At 41.9% G+C, this 18,247-nt stretch overlaps 1 protein-coding gene across 1 annotated transcript; it reads left to right on the forward strand.

Annotated features, from left to right (window-relative positions):
- The first annotated feature begins 1,358 nt into the window (after nt 1-1,358).
- On the forward strand, nt 1,359-1,973 carry LOC108370024 (uncharacterized). The gene has a single exon (XM_017625257.1). It carries the CDS (start codon nt 1,359-1,361, stop codon nt 1,971-1,973), a length of 615 nt encoding a protein of 204 aa, XP_017480746.1.
- Nucleotides 1,974-18,247: the final 16,274 nt, after the last annotated feature.

Below are 18,247 nucleotides of genomic sequence, written 5' to 3' on the forward strand. Positions count from 1 at the left end.
GATGGAAACAACCCTCGGAATAACAATGCCTCCTGTGACTCGTTTGCCTAACCTGAAGTTGCCAACTTTTAACGGCAAATATGCCGATTATAAAAATTGTATAGGAACATTTAACAATTTAGTTCATGAGGAGCAGTCACTTACGAATATAGAAAGGTTCAACCACTTACTAAGTTGTTTGTCTGGCGAGGCTCTTCACACTGTTAAGGCATTTCAAATTACGGAAGAAAATCATCCGCAAGCATTAGAGCGACTGGCTGAAAGGTACGATAAGAAGTGCCTCATATTTTTTGACAGTGTAGAACAAGTGTTTACCCTTCCAAAAATTTCTCACCCAAGTGCGTCACTCCTCCGCAATGCCGTTGATACTATCTCGGCTATATATGATTCGCTTCATTCGTTGGGCAGCGAAAAAGATATAACCAAAGCACTATTTATTCATTTAGGCATGTCAAAGGTCGATGGGGCTACACGAGCAAAATGGAATGACCAACTTGATTATTCGAAACTTCCCACTTGGAATGAATGTACTAAAGTTCTTATAAGGCGTTGCCAGTCTCTAGAAGTAAATGACCATAAACAAAACAAGCCCTTTTTTAAAGAAACTAAATCCTCAGAAAAGCGGTCGGAAAAGTCCTCATTTAGTATAACAGAATCCAATGCCAATACTAATAAATGCTCGTATTGCAAATCAAAGGGCCATTTAATTACCAATTGCGGTTCATTTGCCAATCTAATTGTTACAGATCGTTTCAATTTTGCAAAGAAAAATGCGCTCTGCATTATGCTTAAAAGTTGGTCACAGTGTGTCTACTTGTCGTGCCGTGCGATGTAGGGTATGTCAGCGACCACATAATTCACTATTGCATAAATACCAGGTGGCTTCTGCCACGACAACTGGCATGTCTAGTACTGCTCAGGCTGCATCGAATATCGCTTCTACAACCCATCGGGCTAATAGTGCAGTTACTCATGTTTCAGTCTCAGAAGACGTGGTTATTTTAGCAACGGCCGTTGCCCAAATCAGAAGCCAGAATGGTGAATATGTGGTAGCGCGGGCTTTGCTAGACTCTGGGTCGAAAATAAATGTGATAAGTGAAGAAACGGCACAAAGACTTAGACTGAAAAAGGAGCGTAAAGAATTGCAAATTGCTGGCGTAGGCTAAATTGAGGCTAACATTAAGGACAAAGTTTCGACATCTATAAAATCTCGAATAAATGAATATGAGGCATATGTTGATTTGTGGGTCATTAAGTCGATTTCCGGGTACCAGCCCGAAGGCAATATTGCAACAGCAGATTGGAATATTCCTCAGAATATTGAGCTAGCCGATCCATACTTCTTTAAGCGTCAAAGAATGGACATTTTAATTGGAGCCGAAATTTTCTTCAGTTTACTGTCAGTAGGTCAAATAAAGCTGAATGCTGAGTTAATAACGCTACAAAAGACTCAGTTAGGTTGGATTGTTTCAGGCAAATGTAAAGCTAAGCCAAACATTACCAGAGCTATTTGTGATCTGGCGGTTGCCAATGCTGAAGATTTTGTTATGGAAGACGAAAATGTAGACAAGACGCTGCAGAAATTCTGGGAAATAGAGGAGGTAAAAGGTTGCGAATCAAAATGTACGCCAGAGCATATGAATTGCGAAAATCACTTTAAAGAAAATTTCAAAATATTGCCCAGTGGCCGATTTGAAGTGAAACTGCCCTTTAAAAAAGACCCATCTGCACTTGGATCTACATTTGAAATAGCTCAAAAACGATTCCTTTCATTAGAAAGAAGATTGCAAAAAACGCCAGAAGCTTATGACATGTATAAAGACTTTATGAATGAGTACATCACATTAGGCCATATGTCTCCAATAGAAAATATTGATTTTAATATGCCCCATTACTTTATCCCGCATCAGTGTGTTTTAAGACCCGATGCCGCAACTACCAAGTTACGAGTAGTTTTCGATGCGTCATGCTAAAGTTCGACGCAAGTTTCACTAAATGAAACTTCGATGGTTGGCCCGACCATTCAACCAGAATTATTCAGTGCACTAATACGCTTTCGTTGTCGCAAATGGGCCATAACCGCAGATATTACTAAAATGTACCGTCAAGTAGCCATTAATGACTATGATAAAAGATTTCAGCTAATTCTATATAGAGAAAGTCCAATCGATCCAATTCAGAAGTATTGCCTGAATACTGTAACGTACGGTACAACGCCCGCTCCATTTTTAGCTATTCGATGTTTAAAGCAATTGAGCGACATATATTCAGACCAATATCCACTCGGTTGTAGGGTAATTCGAGATGAGTTTTATGTTGATGATATGCTATCTGGTGCGGCCAACATAAAAGAGTTGCTACAAATTCAGGAAGAGGTCGTTACGATTTTAAAAGGCGGAGGATTCAGCTTGGCAAAATGGCACTACAATTATCCAAAGTTGTTCCAAAACGAAGAAGGGGAGAAATCGTTGGAGGCGGACGAAACCTGCACAGTTAAGGCGCTCAGAGTCACTTCGTCCCCGAAAAAAGACACAATAAAATTTAAAATCGACCGAACTTCACTTGAAATAAAACCCACTTAGCGTAATATATTGTCAGTTTCATCACGTATATTTGATCCGCTCGGTTTGCTGTGCCCTCTTATTGTAAACGTTAAAATCTTATTGCAAGAATTATGGCTGTTAAAGTTGGCATGGGACGAATCAATTCCCCAAAGTATAGAAACATCATGGCAAAAATTGGCTCAAAATTTAGCACAAGTCGACAAAATGGAGGTACCACGCTTTGTAAATATGTTTCCCAATAAAAGTATACAAATTCATGGCTTCTGTGATGCTTCGCCACGTGCTTATGGTTGTTGTTTATATATTCGAAGCACACATGACAATGTTGTAACATCGCAACTGTTGACTGCCAAATCTAAAGTGGTGCCGTTAAAAACCAAAAGTCTCCCCCGTCTCGAACTTTGTGGCGCCTTGTTACTAACAAAATTATATAAAGTAATTGAGCCACTAATTCAGAGCGTTGTAATTGAAAGGGTTGTGTTTTGGTCTGATTCAGAAATAGTGCTGTACTGGTTGAAAAAGCACCCGGCCACTCTGTCTACTTTTGTCGCAAATAGGGTAGCTGAAATCCAGGAAAACGCAGTCAATGTTGTATGGAGACATGTACCGACTAAAGAGAATCCTGCAGCCTTAGCCTCACGCGGATGTGATATTGACCAATCACTGCAACCTTTGTGGGTTGAAGGCCCAAGTTTCCTGGTAAAAGATTCGAGAAATTGGCCACAAAACAAGAAATTTGAGCTCGAGGAATCCAACACACAATTAAGCTAAAAAAGGCGAAAACCATACTAAACCTTGCAGTACAAGAGAATATAATTTTAAAAATATTTGACTCTTTGTCGTCCTTTAACAAAATTGTACGAATTGTAGCATATATTTACAGATTTATAAAGCCGTTCGCTAATACAAGGGGTACGGATATAACCGCCAAAGAATATAATTGGGCGTTTTTAAAAACAGTGGAAACCGTTCAGAAATCTGAATTACTCGAGCAAATGAGGAAAGGCAACTATCCACCGGCAAATATTCAACGATTAAACCCCTTCAAACAAGAGCACACGGAACAGGCTGACTTGCCACCAGATAGATTGAGATCAGTTAGACCCTTTCTTATTTCCGGAGTTGATTTTTGTGGGCCTCTATACACCACCCACAAAATAAGAGGCCGACCGCCTTACAAATCTTTCGTTGCCATTTTTATTTGTTTCAATTCAAACGCTGTACATGTAGAGCCAGTCTCTGATTTATCAACTAATGCTTTTTTATCTGTTCTCAAAAGGTTCGTCAGACGTCGCGAAGTTCCTCAGAAACTATACTGCGACAACGCAACGAACTTCGTGGGCGCCAACGCACGGCTTCAAGATCTCGCCAAGCAACTGCCACGACAAGCGGAGCGAAATTGGCGCGTTCGCAGCCGAGCGAGGCAAGGAATTCGCCTTCATACCCCCACGCGCACCTCACTTCGGCGGGCTATGGGAGGCAGCCGTCAAGAGCGCCAAACATCTTCTTATGCGCGTCGTCGGCGACAATACCCTTACCTTCGAGGAGTTGGCCACCGTCTTGGTCGACGTGGAGGCAATAATGAATTCCCGCCCACTCGTAGGAGCTACAGACGACCCCAACGACGCCGAGGCAATAACCCCAGCCCATCTCTTAATAGGGGATTCTCTCATGGCCGTGCCCGAACCCCTCGTTTCAACCGAGAAGCTATGCTATTTAGATCTTTGTCAGCGGCTCTCGTCCCTGCAGGCTCGGTTTTGGTCCGCCTTCCAGCGGGACCATATTCTCAATCTCCAGGCGAGAACCAAATGGGACGGGCCGCATCCCAACCTCGAAGTTGGCACTCTCGTGCTGGTGCACGAAGACAATTTGCCGTCCCAAAAATGGCTATTGGGAAGGGTAGTAAAAACCGTAATTGGCGCAGACGGTAAAGTGCGTGTTGCAGACGTTAAAACATCGTCCGGGGTCTGTCGACGCGCCATACAAAAATTGGCAATGCTTCCAACAAATATAGATTGAAGATCGCAGGTCCTTCAATGGGGCCGGAATGTTGGAGCACGCCTAGTTCATGATTGTAACCTTCATTTATTTTCATTTTTTTTATATATGCATATAGTATGTTCATTTTACATGAAATTCATAGCATTATCGATTTGCATATCGAACTCATATTTGTTTGCACATGAATTGTATTTACATATGTATGTAATACTTCATATTTCTTGATATTAATATTTGAATTGTTAAACCTAATGCTCAATGTAATCTTTGGATGTAGTGTTTAAGTAGTATTTGCTTCTATATGTACATATGTACAACATTAAATGAATTGTATTATTTAAATACTACATACAGGGCTTTTCAGGATGTTGTGCTAATGATCTTGGATTTGCATTTATATTTGCAGTTACAAATGAATTGAATTATGCAAACATGCACAACATCCTGAACAGCCCTTATGCATAGTTGCACAAACGTGTGCACTCTAAAATTCCTCAACTATAAAACAGAGTATTTTTGTAGATAGTGCAGCCCTGCGTGGCCGCTGAATATACACTCACACTAGTATACATATATTATAGTACATAACAACCATTTGAGGCTATGTACTTCTCTGGAATGAATAAACTGAATTATTGTAAAAAGATAATCGGACCGGTCAACACCACTTTTAATTTGCTCGCTCGTTTCCTCCAAAGTTCCGCCGTCGGTAGTGATTTTAATTAAATCTTTGTAGTTACGCGGTTAAATAAGTTTGTTTAGTTGTTGGTAGGAGCATACGACTGCTCTACAGTGCATAAATTTAAATCTGTTAAATAAAGTTTTACGAAGCGCAAACTAGCGCTGCGTCACTAACATTATTAAATTATTTTTCATATTTGTATAAAAGCGCGGGGTGAAACCCGCGGGTAAAAGTAGCATATATATGTAAGCAGGTATTAGTAACGATATAGCGGTCGCCTGTCATCAGCTACCGACTTTTGTACTCTGGTCGGTCTTAAGCGGTAGTTCGTGGGAGTCAGTTTCAAAGCCGTTGTCGAAGAAGAAGTATTTGAGCTCAGCAGTTGTTCGCCGTCGTGATAGGTCGCCCGGGTGTTTTTCTAATTTGATATACTTTATAGTACTAAAATACTTAGCACTTATGAACTTTCCACATTAAATTAATATCTTATAATATCTATTACTTTGCTTCAAATAAACATTGTTACATTTGGGGCCTCAACCGGGCGCTAACCGAACGAATAGTTAAACGTAGAGGTGACCTTTATACAAAAAGCAAGCAGAATTTCGAGAAAGAGAATTACGCAAAATTAAACGTAGAGGTGACCCCAACACAAAAAGCAAGCAAAATTTCGCAAAAGAAAATTACGCAAAAAGTACGAACTCAAATACCCCGCTAGAACGGTTCTTCACTTATGAGAGTAAAAGATCGACATCTCTTAAACGATAAAACACATACACATAAGTACTATTTCAGGCGCTCCGTTGCAAAAGGTCTAAAGTGTGAAAAAAGGTTGAAGTCAGTAGAACAGTTGAAACAATTCGCCGCGAACGTGAAGTGGGAGAAAGAGGTTGATAAACGAAACATAAAGAGTGCAGAAATGCCAAAAGAAATGGAAAGCAGTTCTAGCAGCAGCAGTGAAAATTATGTGGCTGACCCCGAGTTAAAAGAACTTATAAAGCTTATGGCGTTGAAATTACAGAAAGAAGACGAAAACAAAAAAGTTAGCATATCAGTTGATAATTTCAACAAAATAATCCCCGACTGTGACGGCCAGTCGATACCTATTAAACAATGGTTTGATAACTTCGATCAAAATGCGGAAGCTTACGAGCTCACACCAAAACAAAAATATGTCCAAGCTCGGGGCAAAATGGTAAAGGTGGCTCAATTGTTTCTAGAGTCGGTGTCGGTCAGTGATTACGAAACACTAAAAGAGCTGCTGATTCGCGAATTCCACAAAGAACTTAGTAGTGATGACTTACACAAAAAACTATCTAATCGTAAAAAGAAAGACTGTGAAAATTTTCATGAGTACATTTTAAACATGAAAAAGATAGCATGTTGTGGAAACATCGAAGACGCGTCGGTAATCCGGTATATAGTGGATGGGCTGAAAATCCAAAACGAGGACAGGTATGCTTTATACAGTGCAAAAAGCTTTTCAGAACTCAAAGTACAGTACGAAATTGTAGAAAGAATGCAAATTGTAGAAACAGTGCGGAAAAATAACAAAATTAGCGAAAGAACTAAACAAGAAAGAGAATATAAATCAAATATTAGGAAGGAACATTGTTTTAATTGTGGGTCTGTGGATCACAAAAGAGCCGATTGCAAAGACGAGCCGAAGTGTTTTCGCTGTAACAAAAGTGGACACATATCAAAAAACTGCACGTCAAAATCGCAGACGCAAAACAGCGTAAACGTTGTACTTGATAAAAGTAGGCTTAAATCGATTGTGCTGAATGGTGTCATACAAGCCAGCAGACAAGATCTTCGAATGTCCAATCACGATGAAAAAAGTATCTGAAAATATAACGCCTTTTCGTCACTCGCCCAGCCGGTTGCCTCCGCATCAACAAGAAGTTGTCAGAAAGCAGGTTGAAAAATGGTTGCAGCAGGTAATAGTGCGACCATCATCATCAGATTATGCAAGCAGAGTGGTGCTAACGAAGAAAAAGGACAGTACATATAGAGTGTGCATTGATTTTCAAAAGTTGAACACAATGGTTCTGAAAGACGCCTTTCCAGTCCCGCTTATAGAAGATGTGTTGGAAAAGTTACAAAATTCAGTTTATTTTTGCGTTATGGATTTAGAGAATGGGTTTTTTCATGTGCCCATTGAGGAGGGCAGTAAGCGTTATACGGCGTTTGTTACAAAAGAAGGCATGTACGAATTCAACCGTGCACCATTCGGTTTCTGCAACTCGCCGGCTGTGTTTATAAGGTACGTAAATTTTATATTTCAAGACTTAATCAATGCAAACATCATGGAGCTTTATATGGACGACTTAATCGTTTTTGGGCCTACACCGGATGAATGGTTATCTAAACTGGGGAAAGTCTTATCGACTGCAGCGAACTATGGTTTGAAAATCAAATGGAAAAATGCACTTTTCTCAAACAGAGAATCCATTTTTTGGGACACACCATAGAGGGCGGGAAAATTTGGTCAGGCGAGGAAAAAACTAGAGCAGTTGAGAAGTTCCCAATACCTTCCAACGTAAGAGGCGTACAAGCATTTTTGGGACTCATAGGGTACTTTCGAAAATTTATAAGGAACTACGCTAGCCTCGCACGTCCTTTAACGAACTTATTGAAAAAGGATACAGTCTTTAAAATACAAGAAGCGGAGATAAATGAAATTAATTTACTTAAAAAAGAACTTACACGTGGCCCTGTCCTAAAAATTTATGACAGAAATTGCACACAGACGCATCAAAGGACGGGTTCGGTGCGACTCTACTACAAGTCATCAACGGTGAACGACACCCTGTATTTTTTTGGAGTAAGAAGACAACAATAGCAGAGTCCAAACAGCATAGTTTCGTTTTAGAGGTAAAAGCGGCTTATCTAGCGGTAAAGAAATTTCGCCATTATTTGCTAGGTGTCAAATTTAAACTAGTCACAGATTGCGTGGCATTCAAACAAACAATGGCTAAGAAAGAGGTTCCACGGGAAGTGGCACACTGGATATTACATTTTCAAGACTACACGTATGAAGTTCAACGCCGATAAAGAAGTAGGATGAAGCACGTAGATACATTAAGTCGATATCCAGGAGCAAGCGTAATGACAGTGGCAACCGAACTTACAGCAAGGTTACACAAATCGCAACAACAAGACGAACATGTAAAAGCAGTTTGCAAAATTTTGAGCAGCACTCCGTACGAAGCGTACAAGATGAAAGGCGCTCTATTGTACAAAACTGTTGACGGAAACGACCTGTTAGTAGTTCCTAAAGTTATGGAAGCAGAAATAATACGAAAAGCTCACGAATCAGGTCACTTCGCGGTGCAAAAAACTATGCACATAATCCAACAAACGTATTTTATACCCCATCTTGAGAAAAAAGTTATGAAGATTATAAGCAACTGCGTTAGCTGTATTATACACAACAGAAAGCTGGGAAAGAAAGAGGGTTATTTACATTCTATCGACAAAGGAAGTCGCCCGTTAACTACAATTCACATCGATCACCTGGGCCCGATGGACGCCACGTCAAAGCAATACAAATACATATTCGCAATTGTTGATGGATTCTCGAAATTTGTATGGCTGTATACTACCAAATCGACAGGGGTGAAGTCCTACCAAAGCTAAGCGAATGGTCAAATATATTCGGTGACCCATGCCGAATTATAAGCGACAAGGGAACCGCGTTTACGTCACAGGATTTTGCATGCTACTGCCAGGACAAGAATATAGAGCATGTGCAAACAACAACGGGAGTCGCGCGGAGCAACGGGCAGGTCGAACGCGTTAATCGTTGCGTCCTTCAAATTATCGCGAAGCTGTCGGCCGATAACTCAGCAAAATGGTATAAGCATGTGGCGAATGTGCAAAAAGCTATCAATTCCTGTGTTCATAGCTCAACAAAGTTCTCACCATTTGAACTATTGATCGGAGTAAAGATGAAGAGCGACAAGAACAACAATTTACTAGAGCTATTGCGCGAAGAGATGGTGGTAGCGTTCGATGAAGAAAGGCAACAAATGCGCGAGGAGGCGAAGCTGCAAATAAGCAAAGCACAGCAAACGTACAAAGCAAACTACGACAAAAAACGTAATGCAGAACTTCAGTACCAGCTAGGAGATCTAGTAGCGATCAAAAGAACGCAATTCATCGCAGGGAAAAAATTAGCTACCGAATACTTGGGCCCCTATAAAATAACAAGGGTCAAGCGAAATGGCCGCTACGACGTCCAAAAAGTAACGACTGGTGAGGGGCCAATAAACACAAGTTCGTCTTGCGACAACATGAAGTTGTGGAAATATGTAGAAGACAACGAAGATTTATCATCTGAGGCAGATGACGATCAGGATGGCCGGGTGTAAGCAGGTACTAGTAACGATATAGCGGTCACCTGTCATCAGCTACCAACTTTTGTACTCTGGTAGGTCTTAAGCGGTAGTTCGTGGGAGTCAGTCTCAAAGCCGTTGTCGAAGAAGAAGTATTCGAGCTCAGCAGTTGTTCGCCGTCGTGATAGGTCGCCGGGGTGTTTTTCTAATTTGATATACTTTACAGTACTAAAATACTTAGCACTTATGAACTTTCCACATTAAATTAATATCTTATAATATCTATTACTTTGCTTCAAATAAACATTGTTACATATATAATGTGCAAAAATTATACATACGCATTATGTATATGCTAAATTTTAAAAAGCTTGGGTTACAACATTCTTAACAGAATTTTTTTCCAAGCGCAAAGTCAATTTCATACTTAGAATAGAGTCTATTAAACTCCCTTAAAGCTCTATTAATTGGAGAATTTAAAGCATAATTAGACCGAGAGAATAACGGAGAATTCTAGATGATACGTTGAGGTTAATTAAACTCAACAGCTGCGGACAATCAATACTTCCCACTAAAATGTCTGTAATGAGCGTTAATGATAGAATCCTTCTTCTGTTCTCAAGAGATTTAAGATCTATAAATTTACATTGAGCATCATACGTAGGCAATGGATCTTTGAAATTTAAGGAACGCAAAGCAAAACGCATAAATCACTTCTGGACACGTTCAAGGCGATGCGAGTGAACCGAGTATATTGGATTCCAACTAATATACAAAGATTTTAGAGTATAAGGATCCGTAAAATTAGTGTTATTTCGGCGAATAAAAGCTAATAATGAATATGCCTTGGGTAATAAATAATTCAGATGAGGTACAAACGAAAATTTAGAATCAAATACTACACCTAGGTCTTTTACTTTCTTTACCACGCTAAGACGCAAATTGGAGAGAAGGTAGGATGCAGGTATTGTGGAGTTTGACTTAGAAAAAGTTGCTACAGCACACTTACTAACGTTTAGTAACAAATGGTTTCTTAAGCACCAATCATTTACTGAGTCAATATCATCGGAGTTTCTTAGCATCACACGAATTCTTAACTTTTTGAAATAGTTTAAGATCATCAGCAAATAAAAGGCAACGGGAGTTCGTTAAATTGTCTGCAATATCATTTATGAACAAAACAAAGAGCAATGGTGCTAGAACACTACCCTGTGGTACACCAGAGGTAGCAACAAAAGATCTAGAGTGAACACCTTCAACGCTGACAAAGCTTATTCTTTTATCCAGATAAGACAGCAATAAGCTGGAGTGAAGGCCAATTTGGGACAGTTTTTTAATAAGGATGCCATGGGATACTTTATCAAACGCCTTTGGAAATTCCGTGTAGAAAACGTCAACTTGGTGACTTTCTTGAAAGGCTGAAATACAGTACTCAGAAAATAAAGTCAAATTCGTAATGGTGGAACGGCCAGCAACAAAGCCATGCTGGAAGGGCGAAATTAAGCTGGAAACACTGTAATACAATTTATCTTTAACAATTAATTCAAAAAGCTTACTTATAGTTGTAATCTTAGGAATCGGACGATAAGTGCAAACATTGCTTTTGTTTCCTGCTTTAAGGATTGGAGTAATGAACGAAACTTTTGAATCATCGACAAAAATTCCGGACTTCAATGATTTGTTAAACATTAATTGGAGGTGTCTCGCAAGGGTGTTACACCATTTTTTCAAAATATAAGCAGAAACCCCGTCATTATCTGATTTCAAAGACATTTTTAATTTTGAGATACCCAGAATAATACTATTACTAATAAAGACTAGGTCTAAAGTCCTATTCAGATTATTAACATAGCAGTTTATTTGAATCAAGTGTAAGAATGAGAACGTATCTAGCACATACGATTCAATTTCATTACAAGCATTAGTTGGAGTTAAAAAAAACATCGTCACGAGCATAATTCCAATCTAACCTGCATAAGTTGTAATCACCTAAGATACACATATGATATTCACTACTGAACATAAGTGATAAGTTTTTAATATTATCCATGTGAAGCTTGTAGAAGCCAAACGAACTATTTGCAGGAATGTAAGATACGCAGATAACCACGTGCTCCTTAGCACCAGGAGCTAGTACGCAGAGCTGATCGAGGAGCGAGTCATTGTTTGGGAATTCAATCAGCACACCGCCATCTCTTTTACGGCCTGTCTTAATGGCATCACGACCTTTTCGAAAGACATGAAAAAGCTTCAAGTCAAAAAATTCCTCATCGAAAAACTGATCATTCAGCTAGGTCTCCGCAATGACGATAACATCATATTCCAATTTCGAAGATTGTATAAAAATAGATTCAGATTTAGTACACAATCCAGACACGTTTTTATATAATAGCCAAATGTTTTATTGGTTGGGTGCCTTTGTCTGTAGTTTTTGAAAAAACTTAAAGGGTCTGACACAAACGTCCATTGGCCATAGTGCAGGATTAAGCATCATTCCATAAACTGATGATGGGGCACCCAATTTGAAATTGATTCTGTTATGCGAGGTTACATTATCAGATTTTTTAATCAACACATGGCACGGCAATTGATCTTCATCAATACCAGCATAATAATAATAATAATAGATTGGCGCTTACACAAATGTTAGTGTTTGGCCGAGCTTCTCCTCCGATCTGTGGCGTGCGCCTTGATGTTGTCACACAAAGCGGAGGGACCTACAGTTTTACGCCGACTCCGAACGGCGATTGTATTTTTATGAGAAGCTGTTTTTCATGGCAGAAATACAATCGGAGGTTTGCCATTGCCTGCCGAGGGAGGACCGCTGTAAGAAAAAACCTTTTTTTCTATATTTTTAGCGATGTTGCTTTGACCAGGGTTTGAACCGAGGTGCTGCGGAGTGGAAGCGCGCACTGCTTACCACTACACCACAGCGGCCGACAGCCAGCATGCTTAGCAACATATTTAGTGATGTCAGTTTCCACAACAGTATTCATGAATGAAGATAAATGTAACCATTTCTTGCGTATAACTACATTAATTTCGCTAGTGTCATTCGAGCCAACAACAATTGGATTTTTACGCTACTTAATTTTACTAGCCACAGTATTCCAATCAGAGTTATTAGGAACATATGAAGAGCTTAAAAGCATATTTTATTCATTCACCGCGCGTGATTGGGTAACAGGCAGGGGCATATGAACACTTCTGGCGATAGAAAATGCAGCTATGATAGAAGAAGAGCTTTCCTTTCCATACAGTGGTGTATCAACACTGTTCTCAGCAGGCGGTAGTGAGCAAGCATTAACATCAGCAGCAGCTGCAGCAGCAGATGCATATGAGGAGCTTAAAGCACTCTCAGAGACAGAGCGAGCGACGTTACCATTACAACCAGCAGCAGCAACAAAATTAGAAGAAGAGATGCAATTGGTATGCTTAGAAGGTCTTTGAATACATTGAAGGCCATTTATGTTATCATTGGGTTTAGCAGCGTTCGTACAAAAGTTATTGTTTGTATTTGTTGTTTTATTTTTAGGAGCAGCAGGTACAGTTAGCACAGACATTTTATTTGATACGGCAGCCGATTTATTATTAATAATAAGCTGCACTACATTACTCTGCAGACCTTTTCCTTCATGAAGAAGTGACCTATTAACTTTATTTAGTTGTTGTAGCAGATTGTCTACTTTTTGTTGCAAACTTTTTTTGTCACCGAGATCAGAGTTTATAAGCGTGAGCATTTTAGAGCTTTCAGTTTTTAGAGTAACAATTTCATCAAGCACGGCTTGTAGAGTTATTGTAACATTATTTTCACAATTCTTAGTTTCGTTATCTCCCCTTAGTTGCGCAATATTATCATTAGAGGGAGCGTTCGTATCCCCCGTATGAGCAGGAGGAGATGGGCAAATAGAACCTCGATGCCCACAAGCTTTGCAGAAGAAGCATTTACCTTATGAGAGCAAAAAATCGAGATAATTTTGCTGTATACCAACACATTAAAGATGAAAAAGCTCTTTGCATTTAGCACATTGCACTTTCTGTCCAGCACGGTTAACTTTTTGACCACATAAGCATGGCATTTTAAATTAATTATAACAATGCGAATTGAGTCTGTGTCTCATTTAAAGATTTATCCTTTAAAAGAAAAATAACTGTTACACCAGCGAATATATTTAATAAAATGGAAAAGCACAGAGCGAAAACTAACACGTCCGCACTATCCGACAGCAGCTATTTCTATTTAGTATGTGAGGGTGAAACCTCGCAGAAATGGCTGGTGGGTTAATGCTGCAATCGCCTCCATCTCGTTAAAACCCTGGCAGCTCTTCAAGTAGGTTTAATACACATCGCGATTTAGTTGACCGCACAGGTCCAGTTGAGATTTACTCCTGGATTTGCGCAGTCTTGGCTCTGAACACAATATCCCATAAGGACTTGTGACATCTCCCGCGATAGCCTGTTCCTTTGAGAGAAGAGAACTTCGGAACATTTGAAGCGGCTGTGCTACGTGTTGAGATAGCGGCTAGCAGCGGAGACCCAATAGAATTGAAATGATCAAACAAACAACACAGACAAATGCAACATATTTAGATGTTCTCGAGGAAGAATTCAGCGCATCCAGAAAGAGCAGTGGAGTTGCGCACTCTTCGCCACAAAGTCCTCTGCAGGCAAAAGCCGGCACCACGAGCATGGAGAACGCTGCCAACGTGGTGCAGAATGCTATAACTTTCCAAACGACAACTCGGATGGTCGTCATCAAACACAAACTGCTGCAAAAAGCGACAAGAATATCACCGCAAGTTTGGGAAAGGCAAGGAAAATGTGTGCACTGCCATTGGCCCGCTTGGAGACGCCAGTATCTTCACTAGACGTTTACGTCTAGAAATTCGGGGCATGGACTGCCTAACCACGGTCCCATGGAATTAGGCGACAAGATGAATGGCCAACTTCGCATCTCTCTCCCCGCTGTAAATTCGCGAGAACAAAGAATGGGCGTTGAAGAACTGAAGAAAATTGGAAGTCGCGAGTAGGTTGGCTTATCTGCCGTCTCTGAGAGCGCACGGATGTCCAAAGGTGTTTCCGTTGTCTGGGATATGGCCACAAATAGCCGGCATGCAAAGGCCTAGAGAGAAGCAGGTCATGCTGGAAATGTGGTTAGCAGAGCCACATAGCCTCTGCATGTAAAGAAAGCCTAAGCTGCTGCTTGTACTCGGCGGGAGATGGTCAGAAATTTTCCAATCACCTGCCCGGGTCGGGACATTCAAGGCCCTGGTTGAGGCTAAGACAAAGCTTGGGCGAATATGATTAAACTCATACAAGGCAACATGAACAGGAGTAGGGCAGCTGATGACCTGCTGGACCAATTGGTTCTTGAAGAAAGAGCAGACGCTGTCATCATCAGTGAACCATATAGAACAAAGGAAACCTAGCATGTTGAACAATCAGGCTCGGCCGCGATATGGGTTGCTAACCCTAACCGTCACGCAGAGAGCAGCGTGGTCGAACTTTGCTACGTCTGGGTTAAAATGGCGCAAATCACTCTGGTGAGCTGCTACATGTCGCTAGAGAAAATCTCGAATGTCTTGAAGATGAGTTACGTAATACAACTCTACACTTAATTGTTGCTGGAGATTTCAACGCAAGAGGCGTGGAATGGGGTATGTCCCAAACAAACGCCAGGGGAATACAGGCCCTTGAAATGGCAGCCCGCATTGGCCTGACCATCCTCAACACCGGAACGATCCCTACATATCGAAGGCCAGGTTTTGGATACTCTATCCCTGACATAACCCTGGTTTCAGAAAGTCTTCTTCGAAGGTCTGACGGATGGAGAGTGATGGAAGACCTGAGTGGTAGCGACGATAACTACATCACCTTCAATGTCACTGACACAACGCGACAACAAACACGAAGTATTCCTCGCAGCAAACCAGGATGGAACCCGTCTAGGGTCGATGTTCGCAGGGTCGACCCAACGGACGGCATTTCACCCACAACGGAAGAGATCCAGGCACCACTGTTTTCGGCAGACGAGCTAAAGTTAGCCCTGCGAAGCATGAAAGCCGGCAAGGCTCAAGGCCCCGATGGCATACCGGCGGAGGCAATCAAGTTAGCTGCAAAAACGAGCCCTAACCTCCTGCCTAACATGTACAATAGCTGCCTGAGGGCCCGGGTCTTCCCAAACCAATGGAAGAACGCGAGGCTGGTACTTATACCCAAGGGCAAAGGGGACCCAAACTCTCCTTCGTCCTTCCGGCCACTCTGCATGCACAGCTGGCAATATGATGGAGAGTGTGCTCAAAATACGCTTGACGTCAGTCATAGAAAGAGGGGGAGGCCTTTCACCTCGACCACATGTCTACAGGAAGGGACACTCAACTATAGGAGCAATTGTCGAAGTAGTCAAGCCTATACATAAGGCCGAAGAAGGCTGCCACCAGACGCGGCCAATAGTGTTGCTAGTCAGACTGGACGTCAAAAAGGCCTTCAACTCGGCAAGATGGGACGACATGCTGGAGGCCTTGAGCCGGTCATTCAAAGTTCGAACATACTTGCTAGATATGATCCGGGACTACCTCAGGGATCGTTGGCTTTTGTACGCCACAACACAAGGTCAGAGAAAGAGACGTATAACAGGGGGAGCGGCACAGGTGTCTGTACTTGGCCCGGACCTCTGGAAGGCCACGTATGACAGTCTGTTTCGCACGGAAATGCCGGAGAGCACCTTCCTTGTCACCTTCGCGGACGACGAGGCCGCCGTCATAACAGCAAGAAGCGTCCAGCTAGCACGGCTCAAGCTAAACCAGGTCATGCGCAACGTCAGTGCATGGATGAGCGATCACGGTCTGCTACTGGCTACAACCAAAACAGAGATCGTGCTCTTCACCAGGAAACGGATCCCAACAATTATAAATATGATGGTCGGACCTCAACTCGTGACAATTTCTAGGTCTACAAAATACCTAGGGGTGAAGCTAGACAGCAAACTTACATTCTGGGAACACATCCATGGAGTATGTGAAATAGCTCCGCAGAGCACGGTGGCTCTAAGCCGGCTGATGGCGAACATGGGCGGCCCGAAGCCATGCCGCAGGAAACTTCTGATGACAGCAGTCCCGTCGGTGCTCCTGCACGGGGCAAAAATATGGGCCGACGCATTGAATGTCGAAAAACACCGGTTTCAAATGGCTTCGGTCCAGCGCAGAGGGCACTACGCATTGCTTCTGCACACCGTACAGTATCCGTGAACGCGGTTCTGGCGTCATGCCAATTGACCTACTTGCTTACGAGCGAAAAGAGATATACAACCTCCCGAGATAGGTTGAGCAGCTGCCGCGTCAAGGGCGCGCGGGCAACTAACCCAGCAGTGGCAACAAAACTGGAACGCGAGCACATAAGTTTTATGGACGCACACCCTAATAGCCGAACTTCAAACATGGTTGAACAGACCGCATGGGGAAATCGATTTCTACCAGTCGCATTCCTCACCGGTCATGGTTACTTCCGAGATTATCGTCAAAAAATGGGAAGGCTGGACTCACCGTTCCGGTACTACTATGGAAACGTCGAAGATAACGTGCACCATACATTCTTCATTTGCGAACACTTCTTGACTTCGCGCAGAATGGTTGAACAGACCGCATGGGGAAGTCGATTTCTACCTGACACAATTCCTCACCGGTCATGGTTACTTTCGAGAATATCGGCACAAAATGGGAAGCTGGATTCACCGTTCCGTTACTACTATGGAAACGTCGAAGACAACGTGCACCATACATTCTTCACTTGCGAACACTTTTTGACTTCGCGCAGAATGTTGGAGGTAAGATACGGAGATATAACTCCGAACAACATAATTGGGGTAATGATCTCCTGCGCAGAAAAGTGGGAAGCGGTTGCGAGATACGTGGAATTCGTAATCCGCTGCAAACGAGAGGACGGATGTCTACTGAGGACACCCGAATGAAACGCCCCTACAAAAGAGCAGCCCGAGGCTTGAGCAGCGCGCTCCTTTATCTGAAGATATGCAGAAATGCGGTGCCAGATGCGGGATTCTTGCGCGTGCGGTGGCAGTTTGGGTTTTAGTGGGTAGCCCAACACGCTTCGGCGGGAGTCCCACACTCGCCCCCGGCCAGTGCATAAAGCATTTCCCTCTCCTACGAAAGAAAATCGTACACCTAGCGCTCCTACAAAAGTATTGGCCTGTAGAAAAAGCGTCGTAGAAAAGGGAGATGTGAGAATATACTGGGATAGACCAGTAACTACAGATAAGTGAATAGACGTAAACCGACCTGATATAATTACTGTGGACTAAATATCAAAAGTGTGCTGGCTTATCAATATAGCAGTACCTTTGACAACAAATTTAACTACAACATATGCACTTAAAATAAATAAATACATGGAGCTTGCCGCAGTGATAAAGAAAGTGGGGGGAATGAGAACTCTTCGAATACTCGCAGTAGTCATATCAGCCACAACCGTAGTACCAAAAACGACCATACAATATTCAGCGGAACTCTTTGTTTCGCAGATAATGTACAAAATAGTGAAAGCAACGGTTCTGGATACATACAGGATGGTAAGAAGGTTCCTTAACCAATTAAAGAGCGTAAATCAAGCAGACATCTTGATTAAGTATGTGTGTATTGTTAAGAAAC

Source organism: Rhagoletis zephyria, unplaced genomic scaffold, assembly GCF_001687245.7.
Source record: "Rhagoletis zephyria isolate East Lansing unplaced genomic scaffold, Rhagoletis_zephyria_1.1 Rzeph_scaffold_03970, whole genome shotgun sequence".
NCBI lineage: Eukaryota > Metazoa > Arthropoda > Insecta > Diptera > Tephritidae > Rhagoletis > Rhagoletis zephyria.

Excerpts from the sequence above, each read along its gene's own strand:
- LOC108370024 (XM_017625257.1), top strand. The coding sequence starts at position 1,359 with ATGGACATTTTAATTGGAGCCGAAATTTTCTTCAGTTTACTGTCAGTA.